The sequence below is a fragment of the Pleurodeles waltl genome, chromosome 6 (genome assembly GCF_031143425.1).
Source record: "Pleurodeles waltl isolate 20211129_DDA chromosome 6, aPleWal1.hap1.20221129, whole genome shotgun sequence".
Taxonomy (NCBI): Eukaryota; Metazoa; Chordata; class Amphibia; order Caudata; family Salamandridae; genus Pleurodeles; species Pleurodeles waltl.
Window position 1 is genome coordinate 24,162,977 of NC_090445.1, and position 24,277 is coordinate 24,187,253.

Genomic DNA, 24,277 nt, shown 5'->3' on the forward strand with positions numbered 1-24,277 from the left:
ATACCTCTGGAGCAATATATCGTTAGTAAATCACTCCCTGCTCCACACAAAAAAACCACCGCTTCTGAAGCGAACGCTATTGAGCTACCACTGCATTCTAGCCATGGCAGGCATCGAAAAACTTTTTCAGATGCCCCGCCCGCAGACTCGGCTTCAAAACCTAAGCCAAAAGTATCAGTTTCCACAACGAGCTGAAGAGCTTCTGTTCAGGCAGCGAAAGCTTCCACTTCCCATTCGGCATGTCTCTCTTGGCACTGACAAAATCACCAGCCTCGGCTCTGACAACTCCAGCACCGAAAATTAAAAACTCGAATCCAAAACATTTTCAGAATCAAAATCACTACCGTAGCCAATTCTACACAAAATAAAGCAACAGCTTCAAAGCAAGCAGTCTCAGCTTCATATTGAGCCAAAAACAGTGAGGATGTTGGTAAAGACTGTTATCTCCACCCCTTTCAAGAGACTTCTCACATTTGAGAAGGCTCTAGGCCAATCTACACCTCTAATCAAACAAAGGAGAATGGACAAAGACATAGAAGAGGCTCAGCCACCTCCCTCTACATCTCGTCCACCAGCCATCACACCACCAACACATTCTCTGTCTCCTGACAACTTGGATATTTCACCACAAGGATCGCCTTTTTCTCTCCATCTTTCACAAGATACAGGAGATGACATGGACGACTTAGAGCCTGGGCTGTTGCTCCAAGAGTGGAGAAAAATATAAGGCCTCTCCCTCAGACCCTGTATACACCAGTAGTCCGATTCCAGCTGACTCTTTGGTAGTGACTAACGCTAGGAAAAGAGTTAACTAACAAGCAGCGCCTCCTCCTGATAAGGAGAGTAAGCTTATTGATGCTTCAGGAAAGCGCGTCACAGCTCAAGCAGCAAATCAATGGCACATTGCCAACACGCAGGGACTTCTAGTGATATAAGATAGTGTGCACACTTGGACAAAATGGAGTAGTTACTGCAATACCTCCTGGAAGAACATAAGAAAAGGGGGTAAGAAATTGTTAATGAGGGACAACTCATTTTGCATAGTTCTATACGCTGAGCCCTGATACTGCAGCCAAAAGTAGCAATACTAGTGTCCTACGTAGACATGCATGGGTGCACAGCTCTGGCTTGCTTTAAACAATAGGTACAACAAATAATTCTAAATGTCCCTTTTGATAAGGAGCATCTCTTTGGCCCTCAAGTCGACCAGGCCTCGGAGAAAATAAAAAAAAGACGTTGAGATGGCCAAATCTATGGGAGCGCTTTAGCCTTCTAGCACTCAAGTCACTTTTCGTAGGCCTCAGTATAAGCAAGCCTCTAAAACTGCTTCAGCTGAAACATCCATAGCATATAATAAGGGTCCGCAACATACATCCTCACGGAGAGGATTCTACCGAGGGTCCTACAGAGGAAGTAATTACAGAGGTCGAGGTAAAACAACCACCCCTTGAACCTTCTACAACTACCTCCAGTGACTCACTTCGGCTTCCCTCTGCACATCAGACACCTGTATGATGGTGCCTTCAGTTCTTTTTCCAAAACTGGCAGCACATCACTGCAGATCATTGTGTCTCAGATCTGAAAGACGCCCATTCACCCAGCTCATCGCAAATTTCTCAGAATTGTCATACAAGGGCAGCACTATCCGTTCAAAGTGCTCCCATTCGGGGTCACCACAGCACCAAAGTACCTACCGCTGGGAGCAGTTCACCTCCACAGACAAGAGGTTCAGGTGTACCCTTACCTAGAGGACTGGCTACTCAAAGCCAGCTCCCACAATCCATGTCTCACCCATATTCCAAACCACAATAGATTTATTTCACCAGTTAGGTTTCGCAATCAACTTTAAGAAATCACATCTTACCCCACTTCAGGTACAGCCTTTTCTTGGGGCCATAATAAATACATAGATAGGCATAGCTTGCCCAGATCCACAAAGAGTACAGAACTTTCAGGCACAACTTCTTCATTTTTGTCCTAATATATGGGTCATAGTGAAATTAATCATGAAACTCCTGGGAATGGTGGCCTCTTGGATTGCAATAGTGCCACATTCACATCTTCACATGCAGCCTTTGCAGGAATGTCTGTCATGCCAATGGTTTCAGGCACAGGTTCACTTACAGGATCTAGTTTTGGTAGACAACCGACCTTTTACTCTCCACAATGGTGGAGCAAAACCAACCTTTCGAAAGGTGGGGATATTTTTGGACCCTGTTCGACAAGTCATTCTGACAACGGACACTTCCCAAATAGGATGGGGGTGCTCACCTTCAAGAATTCACAATACATTGTCTTTGAGATCACACTTAAAGACTTCTGCACATCAACTATCTATGGTCCAGCTACATATTGGTAACTCCGAACCTAGACATGTTTGGTATCAAACATGTTAGAATCATACCCCAGTACTGGTGCCAGTAATGGTGGCATGATTCATTGCACTCTGGGGTCTCCTTAGAGGACCCCCAGAATTGCTCCTACTAGCATTTCAGGGTCTGTGAGCAGCCGACGCTGCTGAAGCCATCAGACCAGTATCTGCCCTCCTGCTTGACCAGCTCAAGTAGTGGAAGGCAGAACAAAAGATTTCCTGTGGGACAGGGGTACAACCTCCTCTCCTTTGGAAATAGGTGTTATAAGGTTGGGGAGGGGTAGCCTCCCCAGGCCACCGGTTTGCTTTGAAGGGCACATTTGGTGCCCTCCTTGCATAATACAGTTTGCACCAGTCCAGGGACCCCACAGTCCCTGCTCAGGTGTGAAACTGCACAAGGAAAGGGAAATGACCACTCCCCGGTCCATCACCACCCCAGGGGTGGTGCCCAGAGCTCCTCCAGGTGGCCACTTGATTCTGCCATCTTAAAAACAAGATGGGCAGAGGCCCCTGGGAGCATCTAACTGGTCAGGTTAGGCAGATGATGTTGGTCACCCCCTCAAATAGGCGGTCACCTTGCAAAGTGACCAAGCCACTTTATGGGCTATATAGGGACTCCCGTGTGGAAGTGTCCCCAGATTCGTCGTGCAAGACTCCACTAGGACTCCTCTGCAATGACCTCTTCTGCTGCTGGCCACCGGAACCACTGCTGGACTTCACAGGACTGAACAAGACTGCAACACTGAGACAACGTCTCCTTGCAACATTGTTTCCACTGCTCTTGTCAGCAACTTGCAACATTTCCACAGCTGTGCATCCTCCGGGGTTGGCAAGACTTCAGCTGTACCCAAGAAGGAATCTCCCTTGGAGTGAAGGAGTCACTCCCTTGCATCTGCAGGCACCTAAGGCAACAACGTCCAGCTGCTGGCATCTGGACCTGCAAATTCTCCAACACAGGTGGTGGTTATGAGGGGTTCTCTGGGTCCCCTCTGCTTTCTGTCCAACTTGAGAGATGGTGAGTCCTTGCCTCTTCCTCCATGACAGAACCCCTGTGCTCCGCAACTGTTGCTGCAACCAAGGCTTGCTCCGCGGGATCTTCAGGCTCCAAGTAGCCCTGGCCCCCAGCACTCTACCTCTGCAAGGACAGTCTCCTCTCTGCTGCTCCAGCGACTCCTATTCAGGTGTGCTGCCTGGGCCTCACTGCAACCTACTGTTCCTGCTGCCAGTGGGTTGCTTGTGGGGACTCTGACTGCTTCTGCTGGCTCTCTTGTCTTCTCAGGGTCAGCTTGGATTCCCCTCCAAGGGTCGAGTCCCCAGGACCTTGCTGGTTCTCTACAGCTCTTCAAATCTCCAACATCTCTAGTTGCTTTTGCTTGTTGGTGGTCCTCCTGACAATTGCCGCATCTGCAATCAAGCGACCATCGAGGGATAGCTCCTGTATGACTTCAGGAACTCTCTGCAGCTCCTGGACTCTGCAGCTATACTTCATCCACCACATCGACCCGGATCTTCACCACAGAAGGGTGGCCTTTGCCTCCTGCCCCACCTGGACACTCCTGCATGGACTGGACTATGTCCCCTTCTTTTGCAGGTCCTCTTCATCCAGAATCCACCGGCCTGGTCCTGCTTTTACAATATTTCATTTACGAGTCCCCATCTTAGCCTATGGGATGATCAGGTAACTTACCTCTGCTTTCCTGGTCGCTGGTGCTCTTCTAGATACTTAACCTCTCAGGGTTCCACTGTCTCCCAGCCCTTGCTAACTATTCCATATCCTGTGGTTTGGGACCCATTCTAGCATTCCACTTTTTTGTATATGGCGTGACCCCCCAATAGGGCCCTTGCTTTTTTAATGCTATTTCCTAATACTTACCTGTGAATATTTTGTGTGTACTTGCCTCCAGAAGGGGGTTTGCCTATAGTAATCTAGTTTTGATGTGTAGCCATTTTAGTTATTGCTCCATGCACGTTAGTTTAACACACTAGGCCGATGTGCACTTTGACCTAGATATATTTTATTCGGCTTCGAATTGTTATTTTTACAATAACCAGTTTTACGGTCTTGTTTTATTTGTCATCTATCTAACTGTGTTTGCTTAGCCCAGCACTGTGTTCTCAAACAAGACATTCTTTATCACTTTGTGCTTCAGTCAAGGCTACAGTTTGGTACATTGCTGGTGAACATGGTAGAAGTTTAGTCTCCAACATTCGTAGAGAATACACATCCTTACGTAGGGACATTTACTTAGAACATCAGCTGTGTTATTATAAAAACACTTCCTAGTCCCATTACACGTTAAGAGGGAGATTCCACCCAGGGAACCACGACAGGAATTTGCTCAGGTATGAGGGCTAATGTCCTCCCGGGGAAACCTGAAAGGCAGAATTAGAGCTTAACATGCTGTGCTCAGATTATGACTTAGATAGGAAATAGTCTATAAATCCTAGTGACAATATGATAGCGTTATTCTTATGCTTCACTCTCCTCGTCTCCATTTTGATATTGTCATGTTGTGTCATCCTGGTTATTGCAGCTCACGCTTTACTATCTAAAATGCAGTCGTTTTATTAAACCAGTCATTAAAACTTATACTGCTTCTTGTTTGTCATTTATATATGAGACAAAAGTGTGAATGAGAGAACCGGATGCGACCTGAGTGACCACGACTTCCCTGAGAAGTATGATATGTCATGCGCTCGGCTGCCCAATCAGCACTGCTAGTTAGCCGGAGCAAAACCCGGATTTAGAGCAACAGGTGTCACCCACAGTGGGTCAGACTCAGTTTCCCACACCATGGACGATCTTGCTGCTCAATATCCAGTAGTCTCAATTTCATCTCAACCAGACTATTGAATTGCTGATTCCCAAAACCTGATTCGCGTGCTGAAAGAGCCCTCCACACATTAGATGTGAAAAGAGCATTTATGTTCAATAGTGATAGAACAAAAACATTTAGAAAGCCAGAACAAGTCTTTGTTTCCTTCTCTCCACCTCATAAAGGTAACCCTGCTACTAAATCAAGTATAGCAAGATGGTATACACCAGGAGTCCGATTCCAGCTGACTCTTTGGTAGTAAATAACGTTAGGAAGAGAGTTAACTGTATCCAACCTTATTATGCAAAAGCCAAAAGGTCCATGGCATTTATAGATAACATACCCATGGCCGACATTTGTAAAGCAGCTACATGGTCAACATTCATTAAACATTCACTAAACATAATTGTGTGGACGTTCTAGCATGCCAGCAAGCCAGTGTAGGTCAGAGAGTGCTGCGTAATCTTTTTCAAACTACTGTAACGCCACCGCTTCTTCGGAGGCACTGCGTTTCTGTCCACACCGAGCATGTGTATCTAAAGCCACACGTCATCAAACGGAAAATGTTACCTACCAAGTAAGCATCTGTTTGTGGCATGTGGTGTTGTAGATTCACATGCCTCCCCGGACAGCTGTGGTCGTTTCAGTTTTTTCATATACATTAACACGTATGGTCAATTGCTCTAGTGTATATTTATACTACACTCCATCCACAACCACCCGCGAGAAAACAATCTGAAGATGGAGTCCAGGACCATTCACATTGCCAACAAGAGTCGTCGTCATTCTACCTCCTGACTCGAAAGACTTTTCGAACAAAAACAACTTGCAAGCTTCCAGACCCAATAGGAGATGGCAGAAGTATGCAGAGCATGTGAATCTACAGCACCACACGCCATGAAGAGATGCTTACTGGGTAAGTAACATTTCCCCTTTCTAAAATTGGTCTTGAGTTTCTTCTTGAGAGAGTGTCTCATTTGACTGTCTTTAACAAATGCTTAGCTCCAACCTCTGGTAAGCCTAGGCGGCTCATCTACACTACCACAAAAGAGAGCATTTGGGATTGTCATTTTTACCCCTGTAATCCAATAAGGGTCGCCTGGGCTATCTGCATAGTGTCCCCTTACATTTGGTACACTACACAGATAGCCAGCTTCCTGCACCCGTCCATCCTGCTGTGCACTATGTATTGTTTTGCAGCTTAGCATCACCTTTGTTTAATGTTTCAGGGGATGCCACTGAGTGCAATGAAAGCAAACCAGCCACCTGTGCTGGGAGGCCTGCCCACCACTGTCCCTGCCCAAGTGCCACCAGTCAACAAAACCACAGGTCAGTGAATCACTTCTAAAGGTTGTTGCCAGGCTTATGCATGGAACACCGGTCCTCCGTGTCTTTTTACTTGATAAAAGTGCGTGTGAAGTTGGTTGTACCAGATGAGTAATGGCAATTGTTTTGTTTGAGAGTTAACTGTAGAGCAAGAATTTATAGGCTGTTCTAATACAGTTGGAAGAGGAATGTGGTTAGTAAAGGATGCGGTGTGCAGTGCTAAGTTACTGAAACTAAGGTGGTGATTGGACAGAAAAGAGGCTGATGGTGGTACACAGAGGTGCCGGTATAGTATAGAGGAGAGAGATATCGGAGATTGGCTGCATGTCCTACCCTGTGGTTCATTTAGTATATGACAACCAAGATGAGAACAGGAAGAGGAATAGAAACTGAAAGAGAGTGGAGCTATCGAGGGCTGATGGGAGATGGAAATGAGGACCAAAGAGGGACAAAGATTAAAAAAAAAAAAAAAGTGCCATTCACAAAGAGTTGGGGACCAGGACAGTTATTGATCATTGTATCAAGGTTTGATCTGCTTTGGAAATTTGCCATTTGTTGTTTTTTCTTCCTCTAGGGCCTTCAGTGTCGAAGTCTGGTACTGTCTCTTCCACGTCTGGCACTGCTTCTCAAGCAGGCAAGGTCTTTTCTCTCACCCCCTCAGTGTGAGTATCTGTGCCATTCATTAAATGCACTCAAGCTTTTCTTTCATGTCACCTTGCTCATGTTCTGTGACATACAGTTCTTACCTATCTGTGCACGCTTCTTATATGCAAGTGCTTGTTGTTAATGATAGATTGCTACTCTGTTACCCTGTCGTTTTTGCTGATGGACTGGAATTAGCATGCAGAGATCAGTTTGCAATGGTCCTTGCCTTTGTTTTGAATGCCACTTGCCGTTGGATCTTGTGCGTCTGATTGTGATGATGTGTTCACAGACAATGTTCTGATGTGCAGTTACGTTGAGCTGCTACTATTCCACTGCGAGTCTGAAAGTTCCCATGTTTACTCTGAATGGCTCTTTCTACTGTCTGTCAGCAGGCCTGGATTCAGTTTTGGTGGAACTACTGCATCTTCAGGAACACCTTCCAGTGTTGGCGCCAGTGCCCCAGGTATGCAGAAGATGCCCATCTGCAGCACAGCGGCTCAGGCTTTGATTCCCTTTCAGTATACCCCTCCCACCATCAGCAAGCCTCCTTTCAGCCTTGCAGGCTTTTAATACTATGGGTACTGAGCTTCTGGCCAAATGCTTGTTCCATGAAAGAAATGTATCCCCCTTGTCCTGTGGGAGGTAAAAGGTTGTTTTTTGCCACTGGTAGAAAGGAAATGGATTAAAAATAAAAAGCATAACCACTAGGAACACCTCTTTTTCATTCTGTTCCTTTGTTGTTCAGCTTGTCTGCACCCTTGGAGAGTAGACCAACCATATGCACATTCCGGTTTGTTTAAGACTATTTGAAGGCTAATGAGACCTTATATGGCCAAAAGGCACCTGTGGTTGGTTTTTTTCCATTCAAGGGTGGCATACTGTGGCTATTAATTTTTGATGTGTGTGTGGTTGGCCCTCTTTAATGGTGTAGGGAGATGGAAAACAACACTGAAATGCGGTCCAGAGGTATACCAACAATTATGATTTTTCTAGCATCTCCATCAGGGAAGTCTCTGGTTTTGGAGGGGTAGAGAGAGGTTCTGGAAATCCCACCCGATTTGTTCTTGAGAGGCTACGTCATGTATGCGGGTGAAAAAGCAGGACTCTAGGTGGATGAGGGGCTGAGTCTGTGGACTTGTTTGTGGCCCCTTACTGGCCACCCATTTCTAGTCCGGCTGAGACCAAGTCTTATTTAAAGAATCTATGAAGGAGATAATACATGACATCTTGCTGCTTGGGTAGACTCTCTAGTTTTTCCTATGCCAATAATCCACCTGATTAAAGCCAGCAACCTGTCCCTGCTGTTCAGATGGTTTGTTTGCAGGGTAGGAAGGAGAAGCCAAGGTCCCGGAAGGCATCTGGCTTATTCCTCGAGCGAGGTCACAGACTTGTAGTTGGTGCACAGAGTTATCCATAGCACCTAATACTTTTGTACTCTTGAAGGATGGGGACGACAGTCACATGAATGTTCTCTTCCTGTCCCATAATGTCCTTAGACCTTTTGAGTAGTGTTGGAGGCACCTAGTAGCATTCTCACTCTAAGCCAGCAGAGAAGCAGCTCTTTATCTTTAGGCCAATGCCTTTTTGAAATGTTCCCTGTGATTATTTTTTTTGTTTTTATTCACAGCATCATCGGCTCCTGCTAAAGAGTCCAGTCTGCCTGGCGGCTTCTCCTTTGGCACTGCTGCAACTAAGCCTCTGTTCGGCACTGCCTCGGAAAGTAACTTCAGCTTTGGATCATTAAAACTCCCTGTCAGCTCTACAGTTACTTCATCTCCCAACTCTACCAAGTCTGCTTCACTCTCTGCCTCCAGTTCCACACCAAGCAAACCTGAAGCCCAAACAGCGAAACCTGGAGAAAGCTTCTTCCAAAATTCATCAGCCGGCGAGACCCTTGGCAGCTTTTCAGGACTGCGTGTTGGTCAAACAGATGAGAATATACTGACTGATATTCCAAAGGCACCACCCTCTATTCTGGCAGCAGAGCAGCCCCTGAAAACACCTGCGTTAGCAACTGGATTCTCGTTTGGAGGGAGCTTGCAGACAGGGAAGGCAGCTGAAAGCACTTCTACCTCTGTGCCTTCTGTCATAGCGCCCACAATTACTGCCAAAAGCGCTGGAGGCAACCTGTTTGGCAGTGTCCAGTTGACGACTGGCCCTTCTAATGCACTTTTCGGTCATGGAGGAGCCACATCAAGCTCAGGCAAGCCAATGTTTGCTTTTGGTATGCCTCAGCTAAGTAGCAACACCGTATCTAGCTCCACAGATGAGTCAGTGACTACATCCACACCCCTGTCGTTCGGCAGTCTGTTGAGCTCAGCACCTGTCATGCTGGCAGCAACAAGCATGGGAAACGGGAAGCCAGTGGTGTCTACTGATGTTCCAAGCAAAGCTGAAGCAATTGTGTCCTCTTCCAGTCAATCACTACCGACTCCTCCACAAGCTGCTGATGAACAGGTTACAGACCCCGCAAGCAGCAATGCACCTGCCACTGCCCAAGATAATAAGACTCTAGAAACAACCACCACAGTTTCCAGTACCACCGTAATGGCACCCACAGGGGGGGCAGTTTCTGCAGCTGCACCAAGTACAGATTGTAAACCAGCCACTGCCCCATCTGCACCCATTCCTGATCAGAGCATCCCTTCTCAGAGTACAGTTCCAACTCTTCTCCCACCTCATACTACAGCGGCTACTTTCCAACCTGAAGTCAGCAGCACCACAGCCTCTGCAGCAGGCTCAGCAGTAGGTACTTCACAGGCTCCTGCACCTCCTTCAGCTACCACAGTCCCGGCACTTGCATCAGATCCCACTGCACCCCCATTAGTCAGCAAAGCCAGCAGCTCGGCAGCAGCGCCTGTTTTTGGTCAGGTGGCAGCCACCACAGCACCGTCTCTCTTCAGCCAGCCACCAGACAGCAGTACTGCTGTGACCACGTCTGCTACTACCACAGCTGGTTCTGCATTTGGAGTGCCGGTATTTGGCAGCACCGCAGCTGCTGGATTTACCCAGCCAGTGTTTGGCCAGACTCCGGCCTTTGGGCAGCCAACAAGCAGTTCAGCTAGCAGCTTCTCATTTGGACAGTCCGCGTTTGGGGCAGTACCAGCCTTTGGGCAACCGACTTCTACAGCAGTGTCGGGCAGCAGCACTCTCTTTGGAGCTGCCTCCAGCACCAGCAGTGCAGGCTCTTTCTCCTTTGGGCAGCCGTCCACTGGCACAAGTGGGGCCGGAAGCCTCTTTGGACAAGCCAGCACGCCAGCCTTTGGTCAGAGTGCCACATTTGGCCAGGCAGGCTCCCTGTTTGGGAATGTTTCAGGCACTACTACTACCACATGCTCCTCTGGATTCAGCTTCGGGCAGCAATCAGGTGAGTGCAGAACACATTTCTTTGTGTTTCAAAATGCATCTGGGAGTGACTGTGCAGGTGTGTGTGTGTGTGTGTGTGTGTGTGTGTGTGTGTGTGTGAGAGACATGGATCGTTTTGGCATTCAGGACTGCATTTTGGCGCTAGAGGTCAGAAGTCAACTTTCAGTAGTGAATCTTATCTTTGTACAGGATTGTGCTACCTCCTGTCTGTGCAGTGTTGCACTAGCATTGCTGTGTGGCATGCCTTCACTATGAACAAAGTTAAAGTCCGATGGCTTCAGATGCTCAATGACAAATGGTGAAAGGACCCAATAGAGAAGGCATCATGTGCCACATTATTTTCTACCATTAAATATCATCTCTAAGCTCCCCCTATGTGAAATGAATGCTGCCACTAGCCAAAGGCGTCCAGGAGCTTCCCTTGCACTGTTTTTTATGCCAGAGGAGAGTAATGGACTTCACTTTCCTTTTGAGTCCTTTGGGGTCACCTAGGGTGTATAATGTATGAGGAACACAATGAATGCATAGCACAGACTCACAGTGCCCAAATCTCTTTGCATGATCCGCCAAATTTCCCGTGCACTCACTGCCTCTTTTCCACACTCAAACCAAAGCAACTGTAAAATACATTTTTTATTACATATTAAAGTTTGCAAGGCCAAAGTTGTTGGAAAGTGCCTCTTTTTGACATGGTTACCCCCCCACTTTTTCCCTGGTACGTGAAATGATTTTGACTGAAAGTGCACTGGGTTCCTGCTAACCAAGTCCCCAGTGCCATAGCTGTTTCCCAAAACTGCACAGTTGTTTCCCCAATTGGCAAAACCTTTAGCACCCTCTGTAAGTCCCTAGTAAATGGTAACCCTGGTACCTAGGGTCTGGAATACTAAAGGTCCCTAAGGGCTGCAGCACTAATTGTGCCACCCTAAGGGTGAGTGTCTGGAGCAGACGAAAGTGAAAACATGACATCGCACCCAGCCTGTGTCCCATGTCTCCTAACATGGCATGCAATATATGTAACTCACCTCTCTAGAAGGCCTTACAGCCCTAAGGCAGGGTGCATTGTATCACATGTGAGGGCATATCAAGCAGATATGCCCCTGCAGTGTCTTTGTCAAGTCTAAGATCTAATAAGTGACCAGGGAAGCCATTTTAAACGCATATGCTGGACACTGATCATTACGACTTACCCTCCTACATGATGGCTTTACTGAAGGGTTTGTTTTAGTGAACCCACACTGATGCCTGTTATACTTACTAGTACATGCACCCAGGAGGCCACTTAGAGGTGCCCCCTGAAATCCTACCAGTCGTTGTGCTCAATGACTGGTTTCTGTCAGCCTGCCACCCAAGACACCATTCTGGCCCCCTAGGGTGAGAGCCTTCTGCTCTCAGGATGCCCAGAACAAACGCCTGTCAAGTAGGAGGTTGTAACACCCCTCCCACAGGATGACCTGGTGATTAGCCTTCCTAAGACGGCAAGCCACAAAGGGCTGCTGCCTTTGAAATGCAAACGTGGCTCCTTTCACAGGTGAGGAAGCCACCCCCACTGTCCAGAGCCCATTTGGCATGTGGGCGGCTGGGAAAATTAGCTAGTCAGACAGGCGTGCCACCTCCAGGCGAGTACCACCCCTAAGGTATGCTACTGCGCGATGGAAACGATTTTTCAGAGGTTGTTATCTTTGAGGTGGCATACCTAGGAATTCTGGGACAGTGTTATGTTTGCTTCCCACAGGAAGTGGTCATATAGGGTGGCGTAGTGACCCCCAGGGTCAGTAGCCCATTGGCTACTACCCTATGCACCCCCAATGCCCCTAAGTTCAATATTTAGGGGAGCCCCTGGCACCAGAGAAGCTGGTCATGATGATCTAAGAAGACCAAGGACACCAAAGAGCCGCAACAGCAGAAGGGGAGAAAAGAAGCAGCTGACCTGGTACCAACCCCACTGGACTGTCTGCACCTCTTGTCGAAATCTGCACCAAAGTATTCTTGTCCTGCAGCTGTGATTCCAGAAACCCAGGAAGGACTACCTGCCTTCGAAAAAAACTCAAGTCCTCCCATGAACAGTGGATCTGTTCTCCACAAACTCCAAAAGAAGGGACTCTAAAGCCTCTGGGACCACCAAAACCTGACACCTGAAGTCACCGCTGCACCTGCGTCTCAAACCCAAGATGAAGTGGACTACTGGTGTCAACAAGGTTTCTGAGCCCTCCAGGGTACGAGTTCATCGTGGTTTCACCCCTCCTGGACTCACCGACGACACCTGTAGTCTCTGCACGCAGCCCCCTCTACAGCGACCGCTCCCGTCAGAAAAACCCAACACCTAAGGACACCTCTGCACTCTCGTCGCCCCTGAGGCGTGGAGAAGAGGACCAAAGGTGTCTACCTGTGCTCGAGCATTGTGATGCCTGAGCCCGCTGTTGGTTCAGCCCTACTGGCCTCCTAGCCAGAGCCTGCAGCCTCTTTTCACAGTGACTGCTTCCCAGTAGGAACACATTGGGCATCTGTCACTGTTTTGCACTCTGCACCTGGCCGCTCCAGTGGTACTGACTTAGACGTTTCCCTCTAATCACCTTAACTCTGGGAGATTGGTCTTGTAAGTCCTCTACTTGGTTGCAGAACTTGTTTCTCCGCTCATAGGATAACATTGCAGAAATCGCAATGTCCACTTTTTAAAGGGAAAAGAATTCCTATTTAAAAACATACTTACCCGAACGATTTTTCTCTGGTGCCTAAACATATATGATAATACTTGCTATTTTTGTAAATTGGTGTGGATCTTATTCTTGAGTTGTCTCATTTATTGACTACTGTGTGTATTTGTAAATGTCTTACACTCCTCTGCGTTAAGCCTATAGGTGCTCAACAACATTACGCCTAAATAGAGCACTTTGGGATTGCATAGCAAGCCCTGTCCACTCCCTGGGGAGCCCCCGGATCCTTTACACGGTATTCACATACCACATAAAGGGTCAGCTTCCTAGAAAAGTAAATAAAGAAATCATAGACAACTATATGCTGATCTCCTTTATGAATGTATATGTACATCATTAATTCACCAGTTCACCCTTTAGTTGGTTCTTACACTTGTATGTGCATTATTTGGTGTAGTCATACATGCCATGTTGATTGTTACAGCTGTATACATTCTGTTCATTCATTTATCTCTGTGCCTCATTGATTTATAGTCCCTTATGTGACTCATTAGTTCATGGAACTGCATGTATCTTGTTGGGACATACAACTGTAAGAGTCTCTATCATTGGTACACATATGTGCCTCATTGGTTCATACACTGGATTGTGACTGCATAGTTGTAGTATCTGAGCAGAAATATTTAGCTTGAAAGTTTCAAGACCAACAAGATGTTGTCATTATGCTCCTTCTCCCCGGTAGCTTATTTTTGGTGAGCTTAAGAGCTGAACAGATTAGTTTTTAGGTTAGTTTTTCTTTCCTTTGTGGCCTTGGGCACCAATTTTGTTTCATCAGTTTTGCCGTAGTAGGAATGTAGGAAGCTGACACTTTATATGGTATACCAATATGTGGTGTGCTGTGCACGGATTTCACGGGTCTCCTTATAAGTGGACGGTGGCTTGCTCTAGCTATCCCAAGGTGCTCTTTTAGTGGGGTTAGTGTGGTTGAGCAGCCTTAGGCTTATCAGAGAGGAGTGTTGGACAACTGCAGTAGGCGCGCAGTCAATAAATGACACACACAACTCAAGAAGGAGATCTACACAGATTTACAAAAATAACACGTATCTTTATATATGTTTAGACACCAGAATCAATACGATAAGGTAAGTATGTTTTGCAGTAGAAATTCTTAATAGTTTTAAAAAGTTGACACTTAGCACAGTTTTCTGACGCTGCAAACCTATAAAGGAAAAACATATATGGCAAACAGGGACTCAGCAATGACTTACAGGACCAAACCTCCAGATGTAACGTGAGTATAGGACAGGGTCCTAGGCCACTCCAACTGGTCACCTTGGGTGGCTGGTTTGCAGAGGAGCATTGGGTGCCCTGTTAAAGCCAATGGGGATCGGTCCAGTCAGCAAGGCATTGCAGGTCGGGACTGGAGGGCCAGTCTGGGTGAACCAACAAGGGGATTCAAAACTTGTGATGCTCAGGGATGTGGCGACACCTTTAGTACTTTTCTCCTGGTCCCATGGTGGCCGGATGCAGAGGTGTCCTTATGCGTCAGGTTTCTGTCACCAAAGGCAGTCTCAGTAGAGAGGGGTCTGCAGAAAGAGGCTGTAGGCATGGACTGGGGTTCCAGTCCAGCTGAATCAACAAGTTGGCTCAGGTCTCACGAGGTTGTGGGACATGGGGACACCTTTGGTTTTCTTCTCCTCGGTCCGGGGCGGCCAGCTGCAGAGTTGTCTGAGGTGATGGGTCTCTGTCTCCAGGTCACTCGCGGTAGAGGGGGCCTGCACCAAGAGAGGATGCAGGCATCATTGGGAAGTCCACAGCTGGTGATACCAAGGTAGGTTTCATCTCTGGAGGGTCTGGGGATTACTCGAACACTGTTGGTCCATTTCATCTCTGGCTAGGGGGCACAAATACAGTGGTACTTTTAGTGTCGGGTTTTGGCAGACCGGAGTCCTCTCAGTTCTTCTTAGTTGCCTGCAAGATGTAGGAGAGCAGCTCTGCTACTCCACAGGAGTTCCTGGTTCTTGGGTGAAGGCTGGCAGTCCGCTCTGGCTCTTGGAGGCACAAGCAGCTGCAGGACGAGGTGTTTTTGTTGCAATTGTCGAAGGCAGCAGGTAGGCTGGCAGGGTTGGTGCAGAGTCAGTCACTGGTCTTCAGCTCTTACTTATGCGTCTCTGGAGTGTCCTTCTTTCAGGTCAGCAGGATCTGATTTTCTGGTGCCAATGGCTCCCCTAAATACTGAACTGAGGGGCGTTGGGAGAGTATAGGGTAGTAGCCAGTGGGCTAATTACCTCTGGGGTCACTGCACCTTCTACATGATTACTTCCTGTGTGAAGTGGGCATAAACCTGTCCCAGAGTTTCTAGTTATACCATCACCAAGATGGCAGACTGTTAAGTTTCGTATCCACATCAGGCAGCTCACCATACGGGTGGAACTGATCTGAGGGTGGACACGCCTCTCTGACTACAAATTTTCCTTCCTGTCCAGGCACCAAATGGGCCCTGGATTGGGGGACTTGGCATCTCCTCAGTTCTGGGGATATCCAGATCTGCATACCAAAGTCAGTGGTCCCCTAGAAGCCCTCTACCTTGGAATGCAGATTTGCAGGTCATCCTGTTGCGAGGGGTGTGTTAACACCCCCGCTAGAGCAGACTTTGTTCCTTTGTTTCTAAAATGTAATGTGTTAAAAGGATTTATAATCTAAAAGGATATATAGAACATAGAGTGATCACTTGTGAGGGTCTTTAGGTGCCGACTGGGGGCGGAAGGTCTGGAGCGTAAGTCCAAGAGCCAGGTCTTCAGTTTCTTGAATGTTGTGAGAGTGGTGGCTGATCTGATGTCTTGGGTGGGGGTGTCCCAGGTATTTGCTGCTACATAGGTGAATTAGCGGCCTGCTGCCCTGCTTGTGCAAATACTGGGAATGCGTGCAAGTGACAGTGAGGTAGATCGGAGGTTCCGGGTTGGCTGGTGGAAGTGCAGGCAGCGGTTGAGGTAGGCAGGTCCATTCAGATGCAGTCCTTTGTAGGCGAGGGTGAGTATCTTGAAGTGGCAGCATTTCTGGATGGGGAGCCAGTGGAATTCTCCGCGGTTGAGGTGTGATTTGTGTGCAGCGGGGTAGATTGAGAACCAGCCTTGTGGCAGCGTTTTTAGTGGTTTGAAGCCTGTGTGTGAGGTGGGTGGGTACTTAGTAGTAGAGGGCATTGCCATAGACCAACCTGCTTGTGATGAGTGCCTGGGTGACAGTCTTCCTGGTGTTCACGGGGAGCCATGTCATATGATATACTCTAGAGTATCACTGACGTTTTTTGTTCGTAATGATTGCTCTTTTTGTAGAGCATAATAGTGCTTCAATTATGGACACCAGTCAGCCAGATCAGATTCTGTTTGCTCTGTGTGCACTACTCCCAAGAATCAAGTTAAATAAACCTGATTCATTTTTAATTTCAAATTCTTACATGCTCATAGTGTTTTAGAATTTTCAGTTTTGCTTTTTGAAGTGTACTTATTTTATGAATTTTCCAATATTAAATTTTCTAAACAATTTGTGACCCCTTCACTAGGTGTCGCAGAAGCTACTTGTAATGGGTAGAGTAGAAGAGACGACAGTTTAATTCTTCAGTCTCCACACTATTCATTTCTGTATTTCGGAGTGTGCAAACTACCATCGGGACATTTTATAAATGAAAAAGTACAATCCACTTTTTTTTTTTAACCTATGTTATTGCCATTTCTTTTTCTTTTCTTTAATGAACAATGTACAAGAAGGCCCAAGATGATACACTGAAATGTTCAGGCTGCCAGTGTACAGCAGGCAAGTGCAGCATCTTAGTAATACAAAGAATGATCATAAACTTTAGACATATCAGAGAGACCACCCAACAGTTGTGGTAGTATCAAAATTCTAGCATCACATGATTACTACATTTGTGTGGTACTATGAAAGAGGGTCCCATCACGGATATATTACACAAGTTCTATCTCCCCAGTACTTTCCCCAAAGGTCCCATCCTAGGACCAGCGACCAAAGCGATGCATAGCCCCCATATGTGTAACTGTCCGCTATATGGGGCCTGTTCAATCCAACAGTGGATCAGGAGTGAGGGAGGGGGGAAACGTGGAGCTAAACTAAATTAGATAAACAAAAAAGAACCAAACTCTCAGGGTGCAGGCCATGGTTGAAGGCAGTGTACGTTTATTACCTCAAATGTGATCGGAAACAAAAAAGAGGAAAGAGGGGTGCCCAGGGAGCGACAGTGTAGGAAAGTACCATCTTTTTGGCATGGTTACCCCTGCTTTTTGCCTGCTGTCAGTGTGTTTTGACTGTGTTAACTGGGATCCTGCTAACCAGGACCCTAGTGACTTTGCTCTCTCCCTCTAAATTTGGTTGTTCCTCATTTAGTACACCCCACAATTGGCATACTGGTGTCCCCATGTAAGTCCCTAGTATATGGTACCTAGGTACCCAGAGTATTGGAGCACCAGGGGTTCCGCATGTGCAGCATTATGTATTTTACGACCCATGGGACCCCATGCAAAGTGTGTCTGCAGGCCTGCCATTGCAGTCTGCGTGAAAAATTGCAGGCACCCTTCCACCACAGGTCACTGCAAGTCACCCCTATGGCAGGCCCTCTTAGCCCAGAGTGCAGGGAGCATGTAGCTGTGTGTGAGTGCACCCCTCCATGAGCCAGAGGTGCCCCTACCAACTACAGCTCCATTTTCCTAGACTTCGTAAGTGCAGGGAAGCCATTTTTCCTGTGTACTGGAAACAGGCCACTACTGGTGTCCAGCTACATAATGGTAACTCCGAAACTGGGCGTGTTTGGTATTAAACATGTCAGAATCATACACCAATACTGTTGCCAGTATTGGTTGTATGATTCCATGCATTCTGGGGGCTCCTTAGAGGACCCTCCGCTTTGCTCCTACCGGTTTGCAGGGTTTTCCTGGGCAGCCTGCGCTGCTGCCATCCTACAGACAGGTTTCTGCCTTCCTGCTGCTTGACCAGTTCAAGCCCAGGAAGACAGAACAAAGGATTTCCTTTGGGAGTGGGAGGCAACACTCTCTTCCTTTGAAAATAGGTGTTAAATGCATGTGTTGAGTGGTCCTCACTATTGCTCCTATGCCAGCTGCCTGTGAGTTGCCTGTAGGGGCTGTTTCCTCATCTCCTGACTCTCCTCACTGCTGAGGGTCACCTGGGACTCCCCTCCTTTGGTTAAGTCCCCCTGGACCTTCGTGGTCTGCGGCATCTCTGCAACTCTTCATCTGAGACTCTTGCCTTTTCCAAGGCTTGTTGGTGGTTTTTCCACACCACTGCCTGACTGCAACTCTTCTTCCAACGTGGGACATGACTGCATCACTCCTGGAACTCTTCTCCTGTGCTGCGTAGCTGACTCCTTGTCTTCACAGTCGACCTGAACCTGCAACTCCAGAAAGGTGGATAGTGGCTCCTGCCCCAGCTGGACACTCCAACTCGAGCTGGACTTGGTCCCCTTCGTTTGCCTGCCTCCTTCTGTCAGGATCTGCCTTTGGGTTCTTCCAGTCCTACTTGGGTCTTGCGCAGTTATTTTCCCAAGTTTACCTGTGGGTTTTGGGGAAAATCAGGTACTCACCTCTTCTCTCCTGGGCGGTGGTAGGGGGGGGCACTCTGGTACTTACCTTTTGGGGTTTCTAGTTCCTCCAGCTCCCCTCTACAGATTCCTCTTCCTTGGATGGGGGACTAACTTTCACATTCCACTTACTTAGTATATGGTTTGGTTGTCATATTTTTCATTTCACTGTTTTCTGTTGCTTTCTATGCCAGTTCCTGACTTCTAATGTGTATATAACAGCGTGTTTACTCACCTGCTAGTGGAGTCGTGCCTATACAGTATTTTATTATTTTGTGTTACCATGATAAAGTACCTTTATGTTCGATGGCATCTGTCGCTGTAGATACGCATGTTCTGCAATAGCTCGCCATCTGGTGTTGGGCCGGAGTGTTACAAGTTGTTTTTCTTCGAAGAAGTCTTTCGAGTCACGGGACCGAGTGACTCCTCCTTTTGTCTCCATTGCGCATGGGCGTCGACTCTATCCTCGATTGTTTTTTTTCCGCCATCGGGTTCGGACGTGTTCCTGTCGCTCCGAGTTTCGGAACGGAAAATTAGCTAATTTCGGAAGATTTTCGTCGGTATTGTTGCGTTCGGGATCGGCGTACTTACATTCAACACCGCATCGAAGATCGAAGAGCTCCGGTGCCCTTCGGGGTAGTTTTTTCGATCCTCTGTCGGGGCCTGGTCGGCCCGACCGCGTGCTGAAGAACGCCGATGGAACGGACCCCGTTTCGTTTCTGCCCCAAATGCCACAATAAATACCCCTACACAGACCAACACTTGGTCTGCAACCTGTGCCTGTCACCTGAGCACAGCGAAGACACCTGCGAGGCCTGTCGTGCGTTCCGGTCCCGAAAAACACTCCGAGACCGTCGAGCCAGAAGACTTCAGATGGCGTCCGCACCGACAGCCCAACGGGAGTTCGAGGAACAGGAAGAGGAAGGTACCTTCTCGATCCAAGACTCCGACTCCGAAGGATTCGACGATACACAAACCGTGAGTAAGACGTCGAAAACCACACAGAGAAACATTTACAAGGCCCAGGGGACGCCACTGCCACCAGGCCATGGCTCGACCCATAAATTCGGTGACCGACCATCGGCACCGAAAAAGGCCCAAACAGTGCCGAGATCGTCCGACTCCGGTCGAGACACCGGCACGCAGCCTTCTCGGGACCGAGAAAGTGCTGGAGACAAGCCTCGACACCGTGATGCCGGTGTGGACACGGCTCGACGCCGAGACAGCGGCACAGAAACAGATCGACGCCGAGAGGTTTCGGCCCCGAAAAGGAAAAAAGTCACCTCGGAGCCGAAAAAACACGCAGACAAAGTTTCGATGCCGAAACAAACTGCAAGCGACCCAGCTTCAGGCTCTTATACAGAAGAGCACTCGCTAACCTCCCAAATGCAGAAGCATAGGTTTGAGGAAGAGCTACAAGCAACTGATGCGGACCATACGCAAAAGCGTATCTTCATTCAGCAGGGGACAGGAAAAATAAGCACCCTTCCCCCCATTAGGAGAAAGAGGAGGTTGGAGTTCCAGACGGAACAAACACCACAACCAAAAGTGGTGAAAAGAGTTACACCACCACCCTCACCTCCGCCCGTGATTGACGTTTCACCAGCACAAACTCCATCACACTCCCCAGCTCACACCACCATGAGCCAGGGTGACCAAGATCAGGACGCATGGGACCTATACGACGCCCCAGTGTCAGATAACAGTCCGGAGGCATACCTGCGAAGCCATCTCCACCAGAAGACAGCACCGCGTACTCTCAAGTGGTGGCTAGAGCAGCACAATTTCACCACGTAAGCCTCCACTCAGAACAGGTCGAGGATGATTTCTTATTCAACACACTCTCCTCCACCCACAGCTCATACCAAAGCCTGCCTATGCTCCCTGGTATGCTCCGCCACGCAAAAGACATCTTTAAGGAGCCGGTTAAAAGTAGGGCAATCACACCAAGGGTAGAAAAAAAGTATAAGCCGCCTCCTACGGACCCGGTTTTCATCACTACACAGCTGCCACCAGACTCTGTCGTTGTAGGAGCAGCTAGGAAAAGGGCCAACTCTCACACATCTGGAGATGCACCACCCCCAGATAAAGAAAGCCGCAAGTTTGATGCAGCTGGTAAAAGAGTCGCAGCACAAGCTGCAAACCAGTGGCGCATCGCGAACTCCCAGGCACTACTTGCGCGCTATGACAGAGCCCACTGGGACGAGATGCAACATCTCATTGAACATCTGCCCAAGGACTTACAAAATAGGGCAAAACAAGTGGTTGAGGAGGGACAGGCCATCTCCAACAACCAGATCCGCTCCTCCATGGACGCTGCAGATACAGCTGCACGGACAATTAATACATCTGTAACTATCAGAAGGCATGCATGGCTCCGAACGTCTGGATTTAAACCAGAGATTCAACAAGCAGTTCTCAATATGACTTTTAATGAAAAAGAACTGTTCGGTCCAGAAGTGGACACAGCGATTGAGAAACTCAAAAAAGATACGGACACTGCCAAAGCCATGGGCGCACTCTACTCCCCGCAGAGCAGAGGGAATTACAGCTCATTCCGTAAAACGCCCTTTCGAGGGGGGTTTCGGGGTCAAAGCACACAAGCCAGCACCTCACAAGCCACACCGTCCAGTTACCAAGGACAGTATAGAGGAGGTTTTCGGGGACAATATAGAGGAGGGCAATTCCCTAGAAATAGAGGAAGATTCCAAAGCCCCAAAACCCCTACTACTAAACAGTGACTCACATGTCACTCACCCCCTCCACACAACACCAGTGGGGGGACGAATAGGTCATTATTACAGAGCATGGGAGAAAATCACTACAGACACTTGGGTTCTAGCAATTATCCAACATGGTTATTGCATAGAATTTCTACAGTTCCCTCCAAACATACCACCAAAAGCACAAAATTTAACAACACACCATTCCAATCTCCTGGAGATAGAAGTGCAGGCACTATTGCAAAAGAATGCAATCGAATTAGTGCCAAACACACAAATAAACACAGGAGTTTACTCACTGTACTTTCTGATACCAAAGAAGGACAAAACACTGAGACCAATCCTAGACCTCAGAGTAGTGAACACTTTCATCAAATCAGACCACTTCCACATGGTCACACTACAAGAAGTATTGCCATTGCTAAAGCTGCACGACTACATGGCAACTTTAGACCTCAAGGATGCTTATTTCCATATACCAATACACCCATCGCACAGGAAATACCTAAGGTTTGTATTCAAAGGAATACATTACCAATTCAAGGTACTGCCTTTCGGATTAACAACCGCACCAAGAGTCTTTACCAAATGTCTAGCGGTAGTCGCAGCACACATAAGAAGGCAGCAGATACATGTGTTCCCATATCTAGACGACTGGCTAATCAAGGCCCATTCGTTAATAGAGTGCTCAAATCACACAAATCATATCATACAAACCCTCTTCAAACTAGGGTTCACCGTCAATTTCACAAAATCCAAAATTCTGCCATGCAAGGTACAACAATACCTGGGAGCCATAATAGACACATCAAAAGGAGTAGCCACTCCAAGTCCACAAAGAATTCAAAATTTCAACACCATCATACAACGCATGTATCCAACACAAAAGATACAAGCAAAGATGGTATTACAACTCCTAGGCATGATGTCATCATGCATAGCCATTGTCCCAAACGCAAGACTGCACATGAGGCCCTTACAACAATGCCTAGCATCACAGTGGTCTCAAGCACAGGGTCACCTTCTAGATCTGGTGTTAATAGACCGCCAAACTTACCTCTCGCTTCTGTGGTGGAACAACATAAATTTAAACAAGGGGCGGCCTTTCCAAGACCCAGTGCCACAATACGTAATAACAACAGATGCTTCCATGACAGGGTGGGGAGCACACCTCGATCAACACAGCATACAAGGACAATGGAACGTACATCAAACAAAACTGCATATCAATCACCTAGAACTTCTAGCAGTTTTTCAAGCACTAAAAGCTTTCCAACCAATAATAGTTCACAAATACATTCTCGTCAAAACAGACAACATGACAACAATGTATTATCTAAACAAGCAGGGGGGGACGCACTCCACGCAGTTAAGCCTGCTAGCACAAAAAATTTGGCATTGGGCAATTCACAACCAAATTCGCCTAATTGCACAGTTTATACCAGGGATACAAAATCAACTCGCAGACAATCTCTCTCGAGATCACCAACAGGTCCACGAATGGGAAATTCACCCCCAAATTCTGAACACTTATTTCAAACTCTGGGGAACACCTCAGATAGACTTGTTTGCGACAAGGGAGAACGCAAAATGCCAAAACTTCGCATCCAGATACCCACACAAACAATCCCAAGGCAATGCCCTATGGATGAACTGGTCAGGGATATTTGCTTACGCTTTTCCTCCTCTCCCTCTCCTTCCTTACCTGGTAAACAAACTCAGTCAAAGCAAACTCAAACTCATATTGATAGCACCAACTTGGGCAAGGCAACCCTGGTACACAACGCTGCTAGACCTATCAGTGGTACCCTGCATCAAATTGCCCAACAGGCCAGATCTGTTGACACAGCACAACCAAAAGATCAGACACCCAGACCCAGCATCGCTGAATCTAGCAATCTGGCTCCTGAAATCCTAGAATTCGGGCACTTACAACTTACCCAAGAATGTATGGAAGTCATAAAACAAGCCAGAAGGCCATCCACCAGGCACTGCTATGCAAGTAAATGGAAGAGGTTTGTTTGCTACTGCCATATTAATCAAATACAACCATTACACACAACTCCAGAACAGGTAGTGGGTTACTTGCTTCACTTACAAAAATCTAACCTAGCTTTCTCTTCCATTAAGATTCACCTTGCAGCAATATCTGCATACCTGCAAACTACCTATTCAACTTCCCTATATAGGATACCAGTCATTAAAGCATTCATGGAGGGCCTTAGGAGAATTATACCACCAAGAACACCACCTGTTCCTTCATGGAACCTAAATGTTGTCCTAACTAGACTTATGGGTCCACCTTTTGAACCCATGCACTCCTGCGACATACAGTTCCTAACCTGGAAGGTGGCATTTCTCATCGCCATTACTTCCCTAAGAAGAGTAAGCGAGATTCAGGCGTTTACTATACAGGAACCTTTTATACAACTACACAAAAATAAAGTCGTCCTAAGAACCAATCCTAAATTTTTGCCAAAGGTTATTTCACCGTTCCATCTAAATCAAACAGTGGAACTTCCAGTGTTCTTTCCACAGCCAGAGACCGTAGCTGAAAGGGCACTACATACATTAGATGTCAAAAGAGCATTAATGTATTACATTGACAGAACAAAAAACATCAGAAAGACTAAACAACTCTTTATTGCATTTCAAAAACCTCACGCAGGAAACCCAATTTCAAAACAAGGTATAGCCAGATGGATAGTTAAATGCATCCAAATCTGCTACCTTAAAGCTAAACGACAGCTGCCCATTACACCAAGGGCACACTC

General features: G+C 47.3%; 1 protein-coding gene across 2 annotated transcripts in view; it reads left to right on the forward strand.

Annotated features, from left to right (window-relative positions):
• NUP214 (nucleoporin 214) overlaps positions 1-24,277 on the forward strand; it is a 387,516-nt gene that overhangs the window by 202,029 nt on the left and 161,210 nt on the right. For both annotated transcript variants that reach the window (XM_069237075.1, XM_069237076.1), the window contains exons 26-29: positions 6,417-6,516; positions 7,088-7,175; positions 7,551-7,621; positions 8,786-10,525. In XM_069237075.1, the coding sequence (XP_069093176.1) occupies positions 6,417-6,516; positions 7,088-7,175; positions 7,551-7,621; positions 8,786-10,525 (1,999 nt within the window). The remainder of the gene's footprint in view (positions 1-6,416; positions 6,517-7,087; positions 7,176-7,550; positions 7,622-8,785; positions 10,526-24,277) is intronic.